This window comes from Haliotis cracherodii, unplaced genomic scaffold (genome assembly GCF_022045235.1).
Source record: "Haliotis cracherodii isolate W230 unplaced genomic scaffold, xgHalCrac1.p SCAF_9, whole genome shotgun sequence".
NCBI classification, from domain to species: domain Eukaryota; kingdom Metazoa; phylum Mollusca; class Gastropoda; order Lepetellida; family Haliotidae; genus Haliotis; species Haliotis cracherodii.
In genome coordinates, this window is record NW_027266343.1 from 37038788 (window position 1) to 37064450 (window position 25663).

General features: G+C 43.3%; 1 protein-coding gene across 1 annotated transcript in view; it reads right to left on the reverse strand.

The window, feature by feature from the left end:
• The window catches only part of LOC139451864 (mucin-2-like), a 52584-nt gene that overhangs the window by 13292 nt on the left and 13629 nt on the right, over positions 1-25663 (reverse strand). Inside the window, exons 7-9 of the mRNA XM_071233158.1 lie at positions 24109-24191; positions 23359-23377; positions 22543-22641 (exon numbers count right to left, since the gene is read on the reverse strand). Of these exons, the coding sequence (XP_071089259.1) occupies positions 22543-22641; positions 23359-23377; positions 24109-24191 (201 nt within the window). The remainder of the gene's footprint in view (positions 1-22542; positions 22642-23358; positions 23378-24108; positions 24192-25663) is intronic.

Genomic DNA, 25663 nt, shown 5'->3' on the forward strand with positions numbered 1-25663 from the left:
ATAAGTGTCAATAGTATCATTACCCACATTTTTATAGCCCTACTATCTGTCAAAACCACATAAGCATAAAATGTAATTCAATTGGCCGTAAAGTACAACGGAAATTTAGTACTTTTTGAATACAAACATGACACTTTGATGTGTGCGTGTCTTGGAGGTCTTCCACAACAGAAAGAGATGTATGAGCGGGAGGATGGGTGTGAATCTATCCAATTACAAACAAGATAATGGGTTTTCTGTGATAACCAGAAGCTTTATAATAACAACTTGTACTGCCGTCCCGTGTAGACAGAGCACGGTCAATCACGTTATATAACGTTAATGCTGGGCGCTGGGACTGCAGGTGCGCGGTAAGCGCGCGGCACGTCTGGTATTCGGATTTACAGCGTTTAAATACAAAAGGATAATTGTAGTTAGGGCACATGTGGTAATTTTCTCAACTAACATAGCTGTCTTGGTTGTAAGCTCTGAGTTATTGCACATATCGTGTCCTAATTCTAGTCATTTGCAACCCCGGTTACAGATTTTCTTCCTCATAACGACCACACACAAATGAATATATCAAAAGGTATTTTGTGAAGGATTCTAAGCATACAATTGCACCAGACATGCATGTATTCAGTATGACGCAAATGACACGATAACTACATGTACTCGGTGCCCCTGTCCGGGAAAATAGGAGTATTTCTCGGAGTGTATTAACTAGATAGGTATTGCGAGGCCGTATAGCCGACAAGGTTAGGAGTTTGTATTTTTTGCCTGGCAAATTTATATATTTATTCATCACTCACTCACTCACTCACTCACTCACCAATACGTCCAATACTACAAAGCCATATTTCGACACTATGCCATATATTTGTAATACTGTAAAACGCCATTACGCCACAATGCAATATATCTCAAATATTACAAAACAGTATTATGCCGATATGCAATGTATTTCCAATACTGTAAAACAATCCTAAGCCACTGTGCAATACATATATCTCCAATACTACAAAACAGTATTACGTCACTGTGCAATTTATCCCAAATACTACAAACAGTATTACGCCCCTATGCAATATATCTCCAATACTACAAAACAGTATTACGCCCCTATACAATATATCTCCAATACTACAAAACAGTATTACGTCACTGTGCAATATATTCCCAACGCTACAAACAGTATTACGACCCTATGCAATATATCTGCAATACTACAAAACAGTATAACGCCGCTATGTAATATAATCATGTACACTACAAAACAATAGTATATAACCATGCAATGCGACCTAAAACACGAGGAAACCAACAGTTCGACTCTATGCAATATAATCTCCAAAACAGATTACGCAATTTGCTGTTCAATCTCCAAATATCAGTACACCAGAATTTCAACATATCCCCCTAATAGAACATGTACCTACAAGTACCAATGTTACCTTGAAGTAGCATTGTATGCACTATGTTGTACGGATAAATGTGACTGTGTCGATATCTCCCAAGTTACAGTGTCGGCCTCTGCCCGGCCATAATGTCGGCCTCTCCCTGGCTACAGTGTCGGTCTCTCCCTGGCCACACTGTCGGTCTCTCCCTGGCTACAGTGTCGGTCTCTCCCTGGCTACAGTGTCGGTCTCTCGCTGGCTACACTGTCGGTCTCTCCCTGGCTACACTGTCGGTCTCTCTCTGGCTACAGTGTCGGTCTCTCGCTGGCTACAGTGTCGGTCTCTCCCTAGCTACAGTGTCGGTCTCTCCCTGGCCAAAGTGTCGGTCTCTCCCTAGCTTCACTGTCGGTCTCTCCCTGGCTACACTGTCGGTCTCTCCCTAGCTACAGTGTCGGCCTCTCCCTAGCTACACTGTCGGTCTCTCCCTAGCTACACTGTCGGTCTCTCTCTGGCTACACTGTCGGTCTCTCCCTAGCTACAGTGTCGGCCTCTCCCTGGCTACAGTGTCGGTCTCTCCCTGGCTACACTGTCGGTCTCTCCCTGGCTACACTGTCGGTCTCTCCCTAGCTACAGTGTCGGTCTCTCCCTAGCTACAGTGTCGGTCTCTCCCTAGCTACACTGTCGGTCTCTCCCTAGCAACAGTGTCGGACTCTCCCTGACTACAGTGTCGGACTCTCCCTAGTTACAGTGTCGGTCTCTCGCTGGCTACACTGTCGGTCTCTCCCTGGCTACACTGTCGGTCTCTCTCTGGCTACAGTGTCGGTCTCTCGCTGGCTACACTGTCGGCCTCTCTCTGGCTACACTGTCGGTCTCTCCCTGGCCAAAGTGTCGGTCTCTCCCTAGCTACAGTGTCGGTATCTCCCTGGCTACTGTGTCGGTCTCTCCCTGGCTACAGTGTCGGTCTCTCCCTGGCTACACTGTCGGTCTCTCCCTGGCTACACTGTCGGTCTCTCCCTGGCTACACTGTCGGTCTCTCCCTAGCTACAGTGTCGGTCTCTCCCTAGCTACACTGTCGGTCTCTCCCTAGCAACAGTGTCGGTCTCTCCCTGACTACAGTGTCGGACTCTCCCTAGCCAAAGTGTCGGTCTCTCCCTAGCTACACTGTCGGTCTCTCCCTGGCTACAGTGTCGGTCTCTCCCTAGCAACAGTGTCGGTCTCTCCCTGGCTACAATGTCGGCCTCTCCCTGGCTGCAATGTAGGCCTCATCCTAGCTACAGTGTCAGTCTCTCCCTGGCTACAGTGTCGGCCTCTCCTGGGCCACAGCGTCGATCTCCGCCAGACAACAGTGTCTTCCTGCTGCCAGATAAAGTGTCGACATCTCACTGGATATAGTGCCGGAATATACCAGGCTACAGTTTCGGCCTCCCGCCGGCTACTGTGAGCCCAGGTTACAGAGAGCCGTCTTACAACTCGAGTCAAGCAACTAGAGGATGACGGCAGCGTGTAGGAGCAACAATGCCGGCGTTGTCGGTAGATGTGCATCACAGTCGTTGTACGTATAAGGTATACTGTCGTCAAGCCGTGAAATCCATCAAAGTTGGACTGTAATGCCTACACTGTTATTATATGAAATTCTCCTCCCGGGGTTGTGCGAGTGTCATCCCCAGGCGATTGTGTTCCTCATCTGATTAGTTAGTTATTATTTAGTCGACGTCACTTGTCACATAAAGCATGTTGTGTGTTTTTGCACCGGTGTAGTGTTACTATAAAGTGAGATATGAAGGCCTGGCTCCGCCTCGAGGAAACTCGGCAGCGGTGATCCGGCTCCTTGTAATTGGTCTGTAATTGATAAAACGAGAAGCTGACAACTCATGGATATACTCTTTCTTGAAAAAAAGTTGTTTTTATGTGTTTTGTGGGGTTTTTTAAAGAAAAAATGTCATGGGTACGGTGTCTGATAAATGTTAGTGTTATTCATGCCAAGCAGCAAAAAGAATCTTGACTACCGCCGAAGAAAGAGTAACAGCAGGGGTAAAAAAAATCAGAAATGTTATAAAACCGGATGGCGCTGCTGTAAAACGCTACTGAAAACTAAATTTATCACAGCTGTTAAATATATGCTAATACTCGTGAAACTTAAGCCATTGATCCCCATATCGTTTGCAATTGCTAAACAACGAGCGGATTGGTTTCATGGCATAGTAATAGGAATCTGGCGTCCCGCGATCCTTAATCTACTTCTACTTTCGAATGTATCTTTTCTTGTTAAATGACGACGTCTGTGTGTCTCGGGTTGAGAGGATGAGGAGGAACGGGTAGCTAAGAAATCGACGTTGAGCAACATTCACTCATCCGCATGGTTTAAGGCGACGCCATTCGCAGAGCTGCGTCCATTACCTGGTTGAATCTACTTGGGATGGGCCTGACACCCTGATTCGACATTATTATGAGCTGTTATTTATATTTTTGCTTAAAATATCGTCAACGAAAAAAATGTAAAAGCAAACACCTTGTATGAACCGGCGTTTAGTTCACTCACTCAAAAACTTTAAGTTCTATGATTTCATTTCTATGATTTCGACAAATAAACAGAAAATACAACTTTCCACGAACTGATCCTTTAGGAATACATCCTTTCATCAATATCAATACCCTACTAGAACCGTCAGGAATGTACTCCCCATCAATGTACCCTACAAGATAGAACCGTCAGGATTGTGCTCCCCATCAATGTACCCTACAAGATAAAACCGTCAGGAATGTACTCTCCATTAATGTACCCTACAAAATAAAACATCAGGAATGTACCCTCCATCAATGTACCCTACAACATAATACCATCTGGTATGACATGTACTCTTCGTCAATGAACCCTACAAGATAAAACCATCAGGAATGTACTCTCCATCAATGAACACTACAAGATTAAACCATCAGGACGTACTCTCCATCAATGTATCCAACAAGATTAAACCATCAGGACGTACTCTCCATCCATGTATCCTACAAGATAAAACCCTCAGGAATGTACTCTCGATCAATGAAACCCACAAGATAAAACCCTCAGGAATGTACTCTCCATCAACGAAACCTACAAGATATAACCTCAAGGAATGTACCCTCGATCAATGTAATCTACAAGAGAAAACCCTCAGGAATGTACTCTCGATCAATGAAACCCACAAGATATAACCTCAAGGAACGTACTCTCCATCAATGTACCCTACAAGATAAAACCCTCAGGAATGTACTCTCCATCAATGTAATCTACAAGAGAAAACCCTCGGGAATGTACTCTCGATCAATGAAACCCACAAGAGAAAACCCTCAGGAATGTACTCTCGATCAATGAAACCCACAAGATAAAACCCTCAGGAATGTACTCTCCATCAATGTACCCTACAGGATACAACCGTCAGGAATGTACTCTCCATTAATGTACCCTACAACATTAAACCATCTGGTAAGACATGTACTCTTCGTCAATGAACCCTACAAGATATACCCTCAGGAATGCACTCGTCATCAATGTACCCTACACTAAGACCCTCAGGAATGTTCTCTCTATCAATGGACCTTCTAAATATGGCGACAGTTTCTTTCTAGGTATACTGTTGTACTTGACCCATATACTGGACAATACGTAGATACACATCTACCAAACACGTGCAAGATGAAGTACACATGAACAGGAAACCAGGATCAGCAGCCAACTTCCTGCATTACATGTGTCTACTTTCAAAGTTAACAGTAAAATTATTTGAAAGGTTCATGACCGTTTCATCCTAAATACTCCTCTTCCCAAAAATCAGATACGCTCGTTTCGCTACACTTTCAGAACATCTGCTTATAACCATGGATTACAAAATAACATGATCGTAATCAGAGAAGGATGAACCCTCTGTATCACAAAAAGTCTACCACGTATGCCACAGGGGGTCCCTGTGCGTGTAGCCCTTCATTCCCGTATGTCATCCGACATAACCAACCATTGGTGGACTCACCCAACACAACCAACCATTGGTGGATGAAACCATGCATTGCTGATTAGGAAAGTGTCTCTTTCTGTTGCTGAACCTGAGCCCCTGCCCCCAGCCATATGTCTTCCTCCATCACCACCCTCACCATCACCCACACTCTAATAAAGACATACCCTGTTACTCGGCTCACAAGGCAGCCAGTTTGTATAGCTGACAACAATATTTACCGCGATTTGCCCGATTGTCATCTCTTTTGCAAGTTGTTTGAAAACCCATGGTTTTATAAGGGCCCAGAAGGGAGCGGCACAAAGACAAACTGTTTTCCACTGTCCCGAGGAGAAGAGGCAAGCCTTGCAGTGTTTCGAGTGATACTTACCAGGGTAGTTGCTCTCTACCTCTTACTCGTGCATTGCCGAGGGACAATATAGAGTGTTTGGCAATTCAACTGTGTTGAAGGGGAAGAGAGGGCCAGGCTCGGAGCCATAAGACTGAATACTAAAGGAGGTAACTTCTAAAATGCTTTCCTGTCGAGGGGCCACTTGTTCTTAATTACAAGTCTTTCACAAGATGTTTCAAGTATGTTTTTCTGAGTGTCGAAATGCCAGCTTGTTCTCATGTTTAGATACCTATTCATGTTCGGAGATGATGGCTCGACGTGGAAGAAAAGATTTAGCTAACGTGCATACTTTTCTTGAGCCCGGTATTGACCAGTGTGAAAAGAAGGCGACCATACTCGCCCACAGCGATACAAAGGTTAAACTGACAATATAAAGAACAGTCTACAATTCAAGCAATGGGTCACGAAACTTACACATAAGATCACGGAAATCATGTGAGGATATTTGCAAAGTTTACAACATGTTGATTCTGAAAACACACGATTTGACAGCAAACACCGCTACCCTTCTTCGCCTTCTTCTCAACAAACTCCTTAAACCATTTTGACTTGTGATAGGCAGAATTGCGCCATTGAATCTGGAAGTATATTTCCAGCGAGTCCTTCAATGATGATTCATTGTCACGCATAACTGTGCATCTGGTATTATGAAATTGTCACGTTTAGGATTTATAGTGATGGTAGTTGATTGATTCAAACTAAAGCTTGTGTAACGGACGACTCATATGATTACTTGTCAGACTCCCATCATGGGAATATGGGCTGAATGGAAAAAAACGAAAATTCAAGGTAACTTCAAGCCCAATTTGCCCTACGAATATGGTGAGATTGGCGTACAACATGTGATACATGTACGTACCCCTGAGAACATGCATTTCATTGGCGCCTCACTGATCTGGGTCTGTCGAAAAAACGTATTTAAAAGAAATTTAATAAAGGTTCATTTTATTATAATTTAAGCCACCTGACAGAAATGTAACCATCGTCATTTTTTTTCGAAACGTCATTTTGTCATCCGAACAACACGCGGCAGGATCTACTGTGACACGGTTCACAGTGAATAAACGCAATATCACTACTCCACTGGTGGAGGACGAGGTGTGTAGCTGGAGGACTAAGCCGAGAGGACCATCACAGATTTGCAGCAACTTTGCCCCCCGGGTCATCCGTGTTTTTAATAAGAATGCTATATATAAAAACAAGGTGTGTGTGGGTGGGTGGGGGGGGGGGGGGGGGGGGGGGGGGGGTGGGGGATAACTGTTCAACGCAAACTACCCTTGTAAAATATGACTCTCTGTATCAGTGACGAATCCAGTGGGGTGTGGGGTGGAGTGGGGGTGTTCTAGGGGTGGCCACCCACCCCCTTTTTCATTTCTGACATTTTGTGTGCTCATTGCATGCCATAACAATTAACATGTTGAGTTGGTTAAAGCAAAACTAATAATGCTTTACATATTGTGTTTGTGATCTTTGGGCCACGCTTTTGGGCGGACCCCCATTTCTGACCGTATTTCGTAATTCCGTAACGAAACGTCAAATTACAGGAGGCCAAGCAGACTCAAAACCATGACGTCTATAGACTAGAGTAGCTTCCCTTTGTTAAAGGGAGGCTACTCTAGCAGACCGACCGATAGATTGCCGGGGAAGGCAATCACTGACAAAGTTGAAAATATATCTAAAGGCAATTGCCTTTTGGCTTATATGGCAGTTACGCCCCTGTCGAAAAGACAAGTTTCAGTTGGAACTATATTGTTTCATGTCACTGACTAATCACTGACATTGTGACGTAATGTATTTTTTAGCCCATTCCAGGAAAACTTGCAATGTTTAGTACCGTTTGAGAGAGATGAAAATACTTACTTTAAGGACACAATCTAAGACTGACATTGTGTAATAAAGAGGCTATCACACTTGTATGTTTTCGAATGACAAATCAATGTTGACTTGTCTGCTCCAGGATCAAACATGCACACCAGTGTTTAACAGCTCAGATTTGCAGATCTCCTGATAAACACTTGTCTCGTTTGTTATCGTGTATTGGTAAAACCAGTGTCCCAGCGTTCACTAAGTAGTATGCTCTGATGCGTGGGCAGTAGAAGGGTGAACCGCCCGCGTCTGACCCCTAACTCTCCCCAACTCCGGATTACTTCACCCAGAGAGCATACCCAGCTGGCGGGGATACGGGAGGGGTGCTTGGCACGTGGGGACAGCATGATGTATCCCCCCTGTCCATGAACCTTTCGGGGGAGCAGAGAGAGGCGCTATTTATATATCTACTGAATACTTACCAGATCATGTGGATTATGAAGCTGATATGGATTTGCTCTATCCCCTGTGATTAAAAGCTATATATGTCGCTCTCTGAGACTGGTTGATTGCACATAGCTCTTTGGCTCAGGATCATATAAATAGTATGTCTGTTTGTTTGTTTGTTTAACGCCGCATAGTATTCAAGCTATATGACGGCAGCCTGTAAATAATCGAGTTTGGACCAGACAATCCAGTGATCGATATTGTGAGCAACGATTCACGCCGTTGGTGCACGATAACACGCAATCAGTAAAGTCGCCGATTCTGACCATCCGTTCCATTTGGTTGCCCCTTAGAGCCACAGAGGTTGTTGAACCTATTCTAACCCGGCATCCACATGGGGTTGATATGTTTAAATGGCAACAACCTACATTGAGTAGCATACTGTACGGGTCATCTCAGGTGCTACAATTCACTTTGCAAAGTTGAGTCACTTAGGCATGTCAGTAACCTATGTTTCTAGGTCGATGCTCTTGGTGTCAATAACTGGATTGTCTGGTCCAGACTCGATTAATTACAGACCGCCGTCATATAGCTGGAATATTGCTAAGTGCGGCTTTAAACAACAAACAAACAAAACTACGGGTATTTCTGGGGCGTATCGCACCGCTTGTCTCGTGGCCGCGCAGTGAGGTTACTACGCAGATCCGCTGATCGTTGGTTCGAAACCAAGATCTTTCTTCCGATTGTGATCCCTGGTCTAACAGCGCCATACCAATGCGCGTGGATTCATCTAAACTAAACATTTCCAACTCTGAACTTATCATTTGTGCCACTTTTAGCAATATTCCAGCAATATCACGGCTGGGGACACCGGAAATGGGCTTCACACTTTTGTACCCATGTGAGAAATCGTTATACCTGTTTAAAACGCAGAGTGAGTGAGTGAGTATATTGCGTATAACGCATTCAGGGGAGTTGGTGAGAGAGGAGCCGGACAAGACATCTTTTGTCAGGTCAGCCAGTATCTCCAGCGAACAATTGTTGAAACAAAAATAAGGTTTTAAAATATTTTCTTGAACACATTACCACCTTCAACCAAACTCATCCCTATCCCCATCCCTAATCCCCTCCCCAGATACAACCCCATCCCCAACCCCTACCAAAATCCCAACCAAAATCTCATCCCTACCCCTGTCCCCAATCCCATCCCTAATCCAATACCCATTCCATACCTAAAACAATACCCATCCCTTATCCAATACCCATCCAATATCTAAACCAATACCCACCCCTTATCCGATACCCATCCCTAATCAGATACCCATCCCTAATTCAATACCCTTCCCTTATCCAATACCCACCCCATCCCTAATCCAATTCCCATACGTAAACCAATACCCAACCCTTATCCAATACCCAACCCTTATCCAATACCCATCCCTAATCCAAATCCCATACTTTAACCAATACACACCCCTTATCCAATTCCCATACCTAAACCAATACCCATCCCTTATCCAATGACCATCCCTTATCCAATACCTATCCCTAATCCAATACCAATCCCTAATCCAATTCCCATACCTAAACCAATACCCATCCCTTATCCAATACCCAACCCTAATCCCATACCCACTCCTAATCCAATACCCAACCCTAATCCAATACCACCCCTTCCCTAATCCAAAACCACCCCACCCCTAATCCAATACTATCCATACCCTAATCCAATACCTACCCCTAATCCAATACCATCCCTAATCCAATACTACCCCATCACTAATCCAATACCATCCCATCCTTAATCCAATACCATCCCATCCCTAATCCCATCCCCACGCCGATACCCCACTCCAATCCAATCCCTACCTACAACCCTATTCCTAATCCCATCCCTACGTCCATCCGCAACCCAATCCCCACCCCCTACCCCATCCTCATTCCCACCACACGCAAACACATAACCCCAAGAATATCCAACATGGTCGGTCTCTCATTACTGTGTAGTGTTAGACTTTTTGGGAAGCGGGCAGCGAATCAAACCGCGACGGAGAGAACCACTCTGACTGAAGTGAATAAGACTGAATGCTTGTCTACAAAACACGGGACGGCGTAAAGCAACAAGGCTGGAGTCCCGTATCAAATTCTGATTATGAGATAACATCGTATACTATTTGATCTTTTCAAATTATCTAGTGATTAACGCGACCACAAAGTGGTCTGCGCGTAGGATAAATATTATTGTAAGCTGTCCGACAACGTGGGGTGGGTTTTATATATCCCAGATGACAAAATAAATGGTATTTTAGTACTGGTTAGAAGTTATAGCCCCTGGTATATGCTGTGTTATTTCATAGAATTTGCATAATCACACTATATACTATTAACGCAACAAAACCTTCAAAGCAATTAGTAATTGCCTTTGGTTATATTCACAGCTCACTTCTGATAGTTAGAGGTGAGGTGAGGTGAAATTGGGTTTAACGTCGCGTCCAAGATTATTGCACTTATATAGCGACTTGCATGCACGTGTGTGTCTGTGGCTGCTTGTACTAGTCCGGACTGATGCCGATTTATAGTGCTAGCTCACTGAGATACCATGCCGCAGTTTAACATGAATACCCCACTCAGACACAGTATACTGACTCCGAGCCGACCAGTCCTTGTTTTAGCCCCTTAATGTCGAGCGCCAGACAGGGTAACAATAAGTACCATCTTTTAACGTCTTTTGGTATGACGCAGCCGTGGCTCGAACTTTCCGCTCCCCGGGCGGACGCTCTACCACAAGACCACGGAGGCGGCACTGATAGTAAGAGGTTACTATTGTTATCTAAAGACTTGTTATCGTTTTCGGAAGGTAAAAGTGCTTCATCAAGATTGGCCGATTCATTTTGGGGCTTTCATGTGTACCACCTGCTGCACATGGAGGCTTACCTGTACCACCTGATACACAAGGGGCTTACCTGTGCCACCTGATACAAATGGAGGCTTACCTATGTTGTACCGCCTGATATACAAAGAGGCTTACCTGTGTTGTATCGCCTGATACACATGGAGGCTTGCCTCGGTTGTACCGCCTGATACACATATATGTTTACCTGTGTTGTACCGCCTGATACAAATGGAGGCTTACCTGTGTTGTACCGACTGATACACATAGATGCTTACCTATGTTGTACCGACTGATACACATAGAGGCTTACCTGTGTTGTACCGCCTGATACACATACAGGCTTACCTGTTTCGTACCGCCTGATACACATAGAGGCTTACCTGTTTTGTACCGCCTGATACACAGAGGCTTACCTATGTTGTACCGACTGATACACATAGAGGCTTACCTGTGTTGTACCGCCTGATACACATAGATGCTTACCTGTGTTGTACCGCCTGATAATCATAGATGCTTACCTGTGTTGTACCGCCTGATACACATATAGGCTTACCTGTGTCGTACCGCCTGATACACATAGAGGCTTACCTGTGCCAGCTGATACACATAGAGGCTGACGTGTATCAGCTGATACATATGAAGGGTGACGTGTATCAGCTGACACATATGAAGGCTAACGTGTACCAGTTGATACACGTGAAGGCTAACCTGTATTAGCTGAAACATGTGAAGGCTAACGTGTATCAGCTGAAACATGTGAAGGCTAACGTGTATCAGCTGAAACATATGAAGACTAACGTGTACCAGCTGATACATATGAAGACAAACGTGTACCAGCTGATACATATGAAGACAAACGTGTACCAGCTGATACATATGAAGACAAACATGTACCATGTGATACATATGAAGGCTAACGTGTACCAGCTGATACATATGAAGACAGACGTGTACCATGTGATACATATGAAGGCTAACGTGTACCAGCTGATACATATGAAGACAGACGTGTACCATGTGATACATATGAAGGCTAACGTGTACCAGCTGATACATACGAAGACAAACGTGTACCATGTGATACATATGAAGACAAACGTGTACCAGCTGATACATACGAAGACAAACGTGTACCATGTGATACATATGAAGACAAACGTGTACCAGCTGATACATACGAAGACAAACGTGTACCATGTGATACATTTGAAGACTAACGTGTACCAGCTGATACATATGAAGACAAACGTGTACCATGTGATACATATGAAGACTAACGTGTTCTACCAGATACATATGAAGGCTAACGTGTACCAACTGATACTCATGAAGGCTAACGTGTTCAACCTGGTACTTACACAGGCTAACGTGTATCACCTATAACAGCTAATACATGTAGAGACAGGTGACAGGTGACACAATTAGACTTATCAACCGATTCCACTTCAAGTTCAGGCCGTCCCATCCTGATGATAAGTTTGAAGGCAACTGTTTACCCGCCGCCGGATACAGCTGATGTCAACAACATATCTGTTCAGATTGCATATTGAGAGCTCAAAAGGTCATTTACCAAGCTTATATGAAAACTGACAAATATATAATCTTCTCTTTACAATCAGCCATGCTTGACAGATCAGGAATTCGCGGAATTCAATTACCTATACGTTGAAGACAGAGCAAACCTCGCATAGCGGACTGCGTGATACGAGGCGGCCGTCCGATCACATTGTCTACAGGCTCGTCTAACAAATTAGACCAACTGTCACTCAAAGCGTTTGATTGACTTTCCAGTTTCCCCTTGATGTGGGTCTGTCCGGTCCAGCTGTTCAGTAGATGCGGGGATATCTTGCCATTTTACAACGTAAAGGAAGAGCTTGGTTTCTTGTTGCAGCAAGCCTACATCTCGTTGGGGGATGTGACGAGGTTGTTTGTGAAGACAGTCAGGAATTACAAATATGGGGTTAACTATTTCAATATTTAATTGTGACAATAAAGACGATAGATGTTCATGGATATGTTACTTCAGTCGGCTACAACATATTTATTGCCTGTTTTTCAGCAGGCTGTGATATTTGAAGATATCGCGATACAGTGAACACATTCATATTCTGACTTCTCGTGGCAAACAATCGTTGTGGAAGGCGCGTGTTTGTCGATGTGTGGAACATTATATATATATAACCTGTTGGTGATGGAGAGTTGACAGGCAAGCGGTGACTTTGGGTTCAGTCCAATTATATAAGGACGAATAAAGCAAAAAAAGTGACAAAAATGTTTAACACTCTGATTAAACGTACGTGAACGACTGATTGTCTGGGATTCGAACTCAACATCAACTGCTTATTGGGGCCAAGGGGCGTAACTCTGTATGCAAGTTCTCATATCACAGGTCTCAGGAAAGTAGACTGGTTAATCGGTTTTTTTTGTTTTTTTTGTTTATTTGTTGTTTAACGCCTCGCGTAAGCGAGATTCCAGCTATATGACGGCGGTCTGTAAATAATCGAGTCTGGACCAGTGATTGACATCATGAGCATCGATCCACGCAACTGGGATACAATGACATGCATCAACAAAGTCAGCGAGCCTGACCCCCCGATCCCGTTAGTCGCCTCTTACGACAAGCATAGTCGCCTTTTACGGCAAGCATGGGTTGCTGAAGACCTATTCTACCCCGGATCTTCACGGCAAGCATGGGTTGCTGAAGACCTATTCTACCTCGGATCTTCACGGCAAGCATGGGTTGCTGAAGACCTATTCTACCCCGGATCTTCACGGCAAGCATGGGTTACTGAAGACCTATTCTACCCCGCAGCTTCACGGGTCTAATCGGTTTTGTGGAAAAATGGGAATGGTTTTGTTCATCTAGGGACTATAACATGTTACCAGGCGCTCACGTGTTCTGCTTCATATGATTCCTCAGAATATTGAATGTATTGACGCTGAATAACAATGTCCTCATGAACACGAGTAGTTGGTTCCTTTAGGGCCGACCATTATATATTCCGGAATTGGCGGATGGTGAGACTGGACTTCGAGTAAATATGTTTTTTCTTTTGAAGTATGTGGCGTTTTTAAAATCGTCGATCTTCGGCCGAAAAAGTGTCCTATTATATTCGTCTTTGAAAAGTCAACGCATTACTTGGCTTCTCATTTCGATGAGCTATGCATCACGGGCATTTGTCAAGAAATAGGAAGAAAATATTTCAAGAATTTACTTTTTACGGCAAAAATGTAAACTTGGGGGTTATGGTTTAGTTCTATAAACCAAATAAGAAAATATTGCCCATTAGCAGAGAGTAGCGAGGATGCTTGCCCCGAAATTTCCCACGGTGCCGTCCTCAGGAGATGGTATAGTCAACGTACACATTCCGTACATACTGGACAAAGACTTGGAGATATCATCAAAGTCGTGAATGAAGCCGCCGAGATGCCATCACTACTTCACGTCACTCATCGTTGTTTGGGTAGGATGTATTCACTATTACTGAAATAGTTAACAACAATCACGGTTCGGGCTTTGACAGACATCCCAGCAAAAGTCGCTCGTTATACAAGATCACAGATAGGATAATATAAAATGGACCAGCACCATTGAAACATATTGTCAATATTAATAAATGAAACCAGATTTACATTTTTCAAGCAAAGTCAACGAAGCATAAAAATCATATATCACACACAGACATATTATGTTATGTGTAAAACTGTCTTGAATTATGGTTTGGAAAGACGTACCTAACGAGGTATAGACGAAACAAATATTTTCAGCAATTTTCGATGCGTTTGTTCCTGGTGAAGACGTATCAGGTCACAGGGTTTAGTCCAATTAGATCTTTTAATCACGGGTTCGGGTGTACTCACAGGAAGAACGTGAAGAAAGAAAAATAAATGTTACGTTGCACATTGTAAGGCGAGTGGTACATTATGGTGTTAACGTGAAGAATACATGTTATTAAAGGTGAGGGCTTGAGACGCTGTGTTAAGGAGGCGAACGGCGACGGCCATTCTCTTCAAACATTGGGCCATAGTATGTAACAAAGTGATGAAGCTGACAACGCGGGTGACCAAATAGAGGTACCCCCATCAATACACTCCTGCACACAAAGTTTACCTTGGGCTTCTGGATTAGGAGTGAGGGTAAACATCAGCGCCCGACGTACCTCGCGGTTTCCTGTGGAAGTTTAATTAACATTGACCAAATACCGCTAAATTGCTAGTACAGCTTAGCTGCTACAAATCTTTTACCATGTTGGCGGTCTGCGCTCCATTCACAGGATTCCGTGTGACAATAGCGGGATATGGTGGCGAGACGACACACACGTGGCGATCCCTTGTCCAACTAGGGTTTGATGCTGGCCTTTGGACAGCGCTTGTCGCTGGTCATCTCTTGCATTCCGCTTTCTGAATTCCCCGCGTGTCAGTAGTGACCAATCAACATAGAAGCTACCAAATTCAACAAACACCTTTGACATTCTTTCGTGATATTCTGGGCACATTTCAAGACAGGATTGGTATTTAACTATGTACTTTCCTATACGAGTGAATAAATCCAAACCTGTGGGTCGGCAATATCCTGTCCATATTAAGACTTGTACATGGGGGAAATCCAGCATTTTTTTTTAAAAGGAGGGGGTACAACTTATCAAAATTGTTGGGGTGGGGGGGGGTGGGGGTAGTGCAGCTGTCTTAGCATCATCGTGTACTCGTGGCAGATCATGAGGAAGAAATAAAAATATCTGTTTGAAAATAGATCGTAACAGTTGAAGGCAGGTGCTCATGATGTCAATCACTGGATTGTGTGGTCCAGGTAGTTATTTACAGGCTGACGTCATATAACTGGAATATTGCCGAGTGCGGCGTTAAACAATAAATAAACAAACATAACTGGAAGCAACGTGGCACGCCATCGAGTGATGAAGGCACGCAACTATTCACGTCGCTGGGTCCGACCCATTCCATTTGTCGGCTCCAACAATCATGGGGTACTTGGTTTCAGGGGGTGCCTGCTCCAAACAGGTGAGAAACATAACGCATTGTTGAATCCCAGACTATGGCGTGGTTCCGACAGAAGCAGGGACCATTATTGGATTAGCGGATACTGGTGGATAAGGGATAAAGCCGTGAATGGTGTTTTACGCCGTATGTGTCAAGGCACAGCTACTCCTAGAACTTCTCATGTTGATATATTATAGAGGGGTGTGTGTGTGGGTATGTAACCAGTCCTTGTTTTCTAGCCTAAATCCCAATCGCAATGCAGAGTAATAAGTACTATCTGTTAACGTCTTTTGCAAAGGTTCGGACGGGGATCGAACAACCGACCTTACAGCAAAGGTTCTTTCCATCAGACCAGGGAGGTCAAGAAGACAGCGCGTAGTTTCAACAGCAATCCTCCGCGAAAGATGACGCTACAGCAAAATCAGCAGTTGCGCTGGTCCGATATTCAAAGAGGGAGGGAGTTTCATCACTTCGAATATAGTTTGTTATTTCACAGCGTGTCAGCTGACAGTCGGTGGGATTCAGGTCTAAGGTGGTCATTGAGACGGAACCCTCAAGTACGTACATGGTGCTAACAAACCAAGATAGTTAATGTGGTGAATCTAGGATTCAAACCAACAACGATAGGATCCTGCTCAGCCAGAGACGTAACGCTGCTTAGTGTGCATAGCGTCGTCAGAGTACTGGAACACCCGTGTCTCCGATACCTTTGAAGTCGTTTTTACTGCAGTTGGAACTAGCTTATTCGTCACGGCATCAACCAGTCAAGATCGTATGTTTACTTTCTTGTATGCAGATACGGGTCGTAATTCGTAGTATGTTCGTAGATTCAAATATACTGAATATACACCGCTATTCCACTGGCTGCGATCGTGAAGACCGACTACAAAAACGTATTAACTGAGATGCCTTTCGGGGCACGGCAAGAGTTCAAATATGGGACATTGCTTAGCTATCGTTTTTGCGGCGTTTGCACCAAGTTCAGTCTTATGTGAATGTTTGAGTGCATATTGCTGGAATAATGGAAGAGCTGAAGTTGTTCCTGGCGTAATCCAACATCTTTTGACCTGGTTGTCATATTTGATATCATTTACTTTACATGGCTGAAGTTTTGGTGTATCTATTGAGGGAGAGGTTTTATAGTGCTAGCCCACGGAGACAGTACACCGACTCCAGAGCTGTCCAGTCTTTGTTTTAGTCCCTTAATGCCGAACGCCAGGCAGGGTAACGAGTACCATCATTTTATCGTCGTTGGGTACGACGCAGCCGGGGAAATAACCCCTAACTTTCCGCTCTCCGGGCAGACGCTATACCGCTAGACTACGGATGCGGTCTGTCAAAATTATAAGAGTGAATTGGGTTTAACGCCGCTTTTAACAGTATTCCAGTTATATCACGGCGTATCAGCTTAAAGTGGGAGGAAAGCCCGAAGTGAGTAGGTCTCAACCATTTACAACGTCGGTGAAACCGACGAGCACGGGTATAGTGCTGACAAACCTAGAACCAATCGGGGCGAACCGGGATTCGAACCCACAATCATAGGTTTCTGGCGTGCCCAAGGGACGCAACTGTGTGCACAGCGAATCGCTGCGCCTCAGGCGACTGGGCCACACGATCCATATGGTCGCCTTTAACGACCACGTCCAACATGGATTTTTGGGGTCCAAGAGTAACCCGGAATCTATACGGGGGAATGAATCCTATTTAACGCCGCAGTCAACAATATTGCATCTGCAAGAGTATCAAATAAGTTGTCAACACAACTTAAGCACACGCTGAACTCAATATCACTGTAAAGTGAATTGTGATCCGTAAGCTATACAACTCAAAAGAAGTTAAAGAACATCCACAATTGGATTGCTGTGTTGCAATACCACCAGTCATGACAAATTAACTTTAGTCGTACAGGTGTTCTTCAATTTCTTTCGAGTATTATAATATATATTATGGATTACACTTAAAACTGTATCTAACAAATTTATAACACCACTAAAGAAACCCCTGCATGCCCCAGATAGATTTATTCCGCCCACCAATGTACACAGATCACTATAAATACAGCAGCACTTTAATACGGGGTAAGACGAGGAGGGGCTTTCATTTCTTGCCTTTTTTCACAGTCTTCTTAACAGCGGCCTGAAAGCAGAATGTTGCGGGCTTAAGTCAATAAGGTGGACATCAGATGGAGCCATGGAGCAACCTTTAACCGTTTCCTCATCATTAACATTAATCTGCATAATTACGTGACCATAGAAACAACATCTAAAATTACACCACGGCTGAGGCGTATATAAGCGTTGGGCTACTTTTAGACCATGTCACTTGTTAGGGAAACATTTCACGAGATGAGTACCGGAAGAATTACATATCCACATCATGAACAGAATCGGTACATTTCGCCGTACCAGTCGGCTACCATTCCATGACAGATGGGTAAACGTCCGATCGATAATGTTTCATAATGTATTGATACAGTGTCTTATAGCGCATCTTATTAAACATTAACTTCAGTGAGACAATGCATAGAATCAGCTTAACATATGACCTGTAGAAGCCTGTGATCTGGTGGAGAGGGGTGGTTTTGTTTGACATTTTGATCCAGTCGAGAATTAAAAGAAAATGGTTTCTTTCTTGTTTCTGACAAAAGCAGTCATAAAATGCAACAAGCCATGATACCGGACTTCGTTTTTCAAACAAGCATTGAGCACAATAGTGAGCTTTGTTTGTTGTTTAAAGCCGCACTCAGCAATATTCCAGCTATATGACGGCGGTCTGTAAATAATCGATTCTGGACCAGACAATCCAGTGATTGACATGAGCATCGATCCTCGCACTCGGGATACGATGACATGCAACAACCAAGTCAGCGAGCCTGACCACCCGATCCCGCCAGTCGCCTTTTAAGACAAGCATGGGTTGCTGAAGACATTCTATCCCGGATCTTCAAGGGTCCCCTGAGAAATGCAGTTCTATCAATTTACTACTCAAAAGAAGTTAAAGAACACCCTGTGATTTCATATTACTATTGTTAATCTGTCATAGCAGGACAGATTAACTACAGTAATAAAAGAACCAGTTGTTCTTTAACTTTTTACGACAAGCCGACAAGCATGGGTTGATGGAGACCAATTCTAACCGGATCTTAACCTTCAGCTAAACACCCAAGGGAATATTTTATACCTTCGTAGCTGGTTTCGCCTTCTTTGCTGCTTTCGTAGATTTTACATCTTCTTTGGCCTGTTTGAAATAAAGTTGAAAATATTTCACACAAGGAAGACCTGGAGCTCTTCATGTTAAACATTGTCCAAACATAAGCTTTGCATTGCAGACATGGGTTACATTGGCGGTGAGGTCTACCGAGCTTTCAACAGAATTTCAGTTTTATCGAGAAGGACTTAATATTACTGATCCCGAAACCAGGTTGACAAAGTGAGTGAGATGTGTTTTATGCCGCTTTGAACAGTACTTCAGATCACAGTGTCAACTTGATGAAAGAAATCACATGCATGAAAGTGATATAGATCTTGCAACTTGACGTTTACCACTTGTTTCCCACTGGCGAAACCCACGAGAATACTTATGAGGCTGTCAACCCTAGAAACATAACCAGGGCGATAGGTTTCAAGTGAACTTTGTGAGGGAGTGATTAAGTATGGTTTTTCGCCGCTTTTAACGATATTCCAGCAATATCACCGCGGGAGACACCACAAATGGGCTTCACACACTGTACCCATTTTGGGAATCGAACCCGGGTCTTCGGCGTGACGAGCGAACGCTTTAACCACTAGACTATCCCACCGCCACTCAAGTGAACAGAACCACAGTTTTAACCACCCGGGGGAATAGATCGGGGTAAGCGCCGAATGAGTGAGCTTTTACTCCGTTTTCCGCCATATTGTATGAATAATACACGCCAAAAATAAGCACGACACACGTAACTATGTGGGAAATCGAACAAGGGCCCTCAGTGTGGCAAGCGTGACGGGGTAAAACGATTAACCTCATCTAATGTTCCATCAAAATTAAATGGAGGCAAAAGAAAACGGGAAATGAGATCATGGAGGCAGCTTCTGAATGTATCAACTATCTGCCTTCTTGTCCTGGTAGTTTTTCAGAGACATACAATGTATTGTAAATGTCACACCAAATCCATTAGAAATTCTGCACACGAATAGTGGACAGCAGGACATGTCTTCAGCGGAGGCACGGGTTTTGTTAAATCTTTTGTCTGAGCTGACGTTGATTGAGTCCATGATCCCTGAACTAAGTTTTTTTAGTTTAACCATGTTGTGTATTTTTAAATACAGATTCAGACTACTCAGCAGATATTTCTGATACATATATAGCAGAAAATACAGGTTTTAAGAAAAGGAAAGTTGGAAAATCTAATTTTTGCGAACACCTGGCGTCAATGATTTTCAGCGATCCAGTCTAATAACTTTCACCGCATTTTTGCCTTTACACCCAATAAAATCGGTTTCGGTGGATAATTGAGAGTGGTTATTCTCTGACGTTGAATCTATGTTCTACGAAGACATGAATAATGTCATTCATAAACAATTATATATGTACACACACTAATTTATATATATATATATATAGTAATAATTAAATAAGTGGAGTAAGTTAGCCCATTAAAACTGTTCAATCTTACTCCACTTATTCAGTTATTACTATATTGTGCCTGAATTAGAATTTTACTGTGCTTTATATATATATAATCTTGAACATCACATTCGTGAAACCGGTTGAGTAAATTATACAGCTCATCTTTGGACTTTTGTATTTAATCTATATCTATATAATCTGCTTAAATTATTGGCAATATGTACCGTTAAGCTGTCTGAACATCAATATATGCATGCCTCGGGATCTCAATCAGAGGCATGTCAGGAGCGGATTGATCCCCAGGGGTCGTAGCGCCTGATCCCCACTACATACCCAGCCGCACGTCCCCCGTCAGACACGCAGGGAGGGGGTTAAGTAGGGGTGGTAATGAACTTCACGAAACTTACCACAGCCCACAAAACCAGATAGCCCATTGAAAAACTAAATGAAGTAGCGAAGCGCGACAGCTACCAATTAACTTTGTTGTGACAGACTTAGTGCTCACAATGCCCTTGTAAGGCGGGGGTGGCTGGAGTATTGCCACTCGTCATTGGACAATAGAAGCAGATTAGCAGCGATTGGACAGGGCCTCAGACAGCACAGGAATGCATGTTATAATCCAGTAATGATATGCAGCGGCAGGCTCAAGCCACGCAGCCCCGGTCTCAAAGAGGCATGGGGCTGGTCAAACGAGACGGACAATTCACGATGATCAAAGAGTAGATTCCAACATGGCAAACACCAGTTGAAATGTTGATGGGGATTATCTCATAGTTTAGTACTGCTTCACCTTGTCTGCGAGTTGTGACTATTGTCCCCCTTCCCCCACGTTCTCGTGTTAGTAGACCCCTCAAAACCTACACAAGTTCACCCCTTCCCGACCAGGTGTCGTCCTATTGAAACGAGCTCGCGGAGGTTTGATTTTATTATGCGAGTACAATCCTATTCAAATGGACGTTTTGGCTTCAATGATCGGTAGTTTTATATGTCTCTAACCCGCCATGACTCGAGGTGGAGTTAAACAGGTGGCCCGGGCGAACCTCATGGGGATCCTCTATCAAGTCTTCAGTTATTCACAAACGGGCATTAATGGAAGGTAACACCATTCAAATGACAAGACATTTAAAAAAAACGAGAGCATGACTTACCACAAAAGTCAGTCGTACAGCTTTCACCCCACAGTGCAATAATGTGACATCAACGTCATGGCATTTAGCTGTAGAAATATTCCAAGAACTTAACTTTTGTCGGAGAAACAATCCCAGATATGCTCGCTGGGAATGTGTACAACTGCGTTGCTTGTCACTTTTCAAACATACCTCTGGAGCGTATGACTTAAAATGATACTATTAATCATTTTCTATGAACTAAATACCGGCAAAAACACGATCATACGGTTGTCTGTTTTGATCAAAACGTCATTGTACGGTTGCGTGTAAAATGCTGGGGCAGCGGCATTGGCCACCATTACCTATGGTACTGATATACTACAAGCCAACTTCAGCGGAATAACTGATTTTAGTGTAATTTCAAAGCCATAAGTATCACCATTACCTGTGGTACTGATACACTTAAAGCTAACTTCAGCGGAATAACTGATTTTAGTGTAATTTAAACGCCATAAATCATCCCCTGCGTCAACGTCAAAACAATTGTAAGAAATCAAGGTGCGAGAGGATGGGTTAAAGTGGGAGTATTTTTTATCAATACTCAACACGTCTCGTCGCGTTGTTCGACACGCCAAGCTTTATGTATAAGTAATATTTCATACAACACTGCCGTTGTCAAATGGCGGGTGTATAACAGCTGACAATACCTTGTTGTTGGCCCTGACGGTGCCGCTTATCCGCTTAATACACCTACTGTCTCTGTGGCACGTGCTTCCTCTCTTATCCCCATTAATTCCCCATCCTCACACAATTACTTGTTATACTTCATATCAACACCCATCAATGAGAATAGTGGAGCTTTTTGTGCAATCTGTCTGGAGGATTATCACCAACAGGAGAATACGAGCGCTAACACCTCTCCAGACCACACCAGCGTTAGGCGGGGCATGATGGATGAGGCATGATGGATCGGCTGTGTGAGGGAGCCATTGACCCCCATCTGTCCCTCTATCAGCCCCTCCCAAGAGGGCTGACAAAACATGAAGAGGATATAAACAAAATCAAAGTATATTCATTTACTCTTTAATTCTCGTTTTTCTTTACGGCGCGATTTAACAAAATTTGGCATTCAACACGTATCGTCATGAACTACATTTCGATAGGTGGTGAGGTTAACTGGGTAAACGTCGCGTTCGATATTATTTCAGTTACATAGCCTACGTACGTACGTACGTACGTTTTGTTTGTTTGTTTGTTGTTTAATGCCACTCAGCAATATGGAAGCTATATGACGGCGGTCTGTAAATAATCGAGGCTGGACCAGACAATCCAGTGATTGACATGAGCATCGATCCACACAATTGGGATTCGATGACATGCATCAACCAAGTCAGCGAGGCTGACCACCCGATCCCGTTAGTCGCCTCTTAGAATAGCATCGTTGCTTTTACGGCAAGCATGGGTTGCTGAAGACCTATTCTACACTGGTTCTTCACGGGTCACGTTCCAAGGCATGTGCGTGCGTGCGTGCGTGCGTGCGTGCGTGCGTGCGAACTTGTATGTGTTTGTGTATGTATGTGCATGCACTAGTCCAGTTCTATAGTGCTCTTGCACCGAGATACCATGCGACAGAAGGGAAACAGCAAATACCATCTTTTAACGTCTGGGGTCGCCCCCGGGATTCAAACCCATTGCTACTGGAGTGAGTTGCGTCAACGTGAACACGGAACCACAAATAACGACTCACCTTTTTGCCTTTCTTCTTTCTGTAAACAAAAGAAAATATCATGCAACCATATATTGCCGTCAACACAAGTATATGTGGGAGATCATAACAAATAAAAATCCAAATTCATTTCGGTCTCAATCTAAACAGCATGCATACGGACCATTATATTTATATATTCACATTGTATCTCTCTCTCATATATATATACTACTCAAAAGAAGTTAAGGATCACCCATTCTTTCTTATTGGTAATGTTAATCTGTCATGGCATGAGAGATTAACTATTGTAATATGAAAGAATCAGGTGATCCTTAACTTCTTTTGAGTAATATATATATATATATATATATATATATATATATATATATATATATATATTATATATATATATATATATATATATATATATATATATATATAAGAATATATATATATATATATGAGAGAGAGAGAGAGAGAGAGATACAATGTGAATATGTTCAATGATAAACTGCGATACAGGCTCAGCGTGTCAGGTTGATGTGGGAGGAAAGCCTGAAGTGATGCAAGTCTCAGACGTTTACCGCTTTGGTGAAACCCACGAGCACGGGGACCTAGAAAATCTGGTACCATCACCCATGATCATTAATTCCTGGCGTACCCAAGGGAGGCAACTATGCACAGCGAATTGCGGTGTCTTTTGACATACGTGCCGCCTTACCACAAGCGAGACACGCTTGCTGATAAGGCTACACAACCGCACCAACACTAAAGGCAATATAACTTTACGTTTTCTCTGGTGTTTCCTCTTCCTCATCGTCGTCTTCATCGTCGTCTTCATCGTCATCGTCGTCCATGTCTTCTTCGTCCTCCTGTAACACCACAAACATCATGTACCAATGGACACAGTAACATGTGCTTCATTAAACACCAGGGCCGGCTCTCACAAACAATCTTAGCGCAATGACGATCGTAAGTATGCTCAAGTATGGCTGTTACGAAACTCTTAACACAATTATCTTTGCGCAAAAAGAGTCCAGGTACCTCATGCTATTAAAAGGTTCTACACCTACGAGCGTCAACTATAGTGCCCGAACGTGGCAATTTAAAAATTGAAAGTAGGACACATTTTGACCAACCGATCCTCATTTCAGTCGACTATGGGGTAACGGTGATCTCAGCTCATATACAACGTTAATTACATTTGTCCATCACTACTTTATCAACTGCATCAATAGATTTAAGTAAAAGTAAAGTTAAGTTTCCTGCTGCTTCTATATTTTGACATATTTCACCTGATCCGTGAAGATCCGGTAGCGAATAGGTTTTCAGCAACCCATGCTTGCTTTAAGAGGCGACTATGCTTGTCGTTGGAGGCGACTAACGGGATCAGGGGGTGAGGCTTGCTGACTTGATTGATGCATGTTATCGTAATTGCGTGAATCGATGATCCTGATATCACTGAATTGACTGGTCCAGACTCGATTATTTACAGTATGCCGTCAAATAGCTGGAACATTGCTGATTACGGCATTAAACATACATATTTCTACTGTTATTATACAACGCTAACCATGTACATATTTTGGGAGAGGGCTAGCTAAGTTGTAGCTAGCTAACGTGTACCCAATCCTTTTCCTAGTGAATTAAATTTGTTTAAATCAAAAAGAGGACCTTCCCTGTCCCGGAATCTCAAAGCAGGTTTAAGTGTCAATTAATGCTTCAAATAAGTGATACACTTTTTCTCTCTCGATTTTTACATGGTTTTCCTGCAACACTGCTCTACCGATATAAGGTATCAAACCCGGAACGTCGATGGGAGAAGCGAACGCTTTGACCACAGTGCTACCCCATCGCATATATACTACACCACTTTGGATAGCGATGTTTTTTTCTTTCCATGGTACACCAAATTTTAACTGATTCTCATAATGTCAAGGGTATGTTTTAATGGATTCGCATATGTGATTATCCTTATCAAAAGTTAAGTCGGATATTTGTTGACGATAATACGAATCTAAAATACCTTGATCATAAATCCACATGGTTATTATGGCAACGAATACATGAAGCAATCTGGCCTGCCATAGCGGGCCATGTGACTCTGGTCTCATGTCCCGCGGGGGATTACAGTATAGAATAGATCCCCGAGCAACTCATCAATATCGTAAAAAACAACTTAACTGGGGGTCGAGTTGCCAAATGGACTTCGAGGGGACAGTAATTGGTTGGATGACCACCTGGAACCATTTGGACTAAGCGACCTTAACGCTGAGATTACTATAACACCGTATAGAAGAAAACAGGAGAATTCAATATGGCCCTTTGTCAACATTCTAGTATC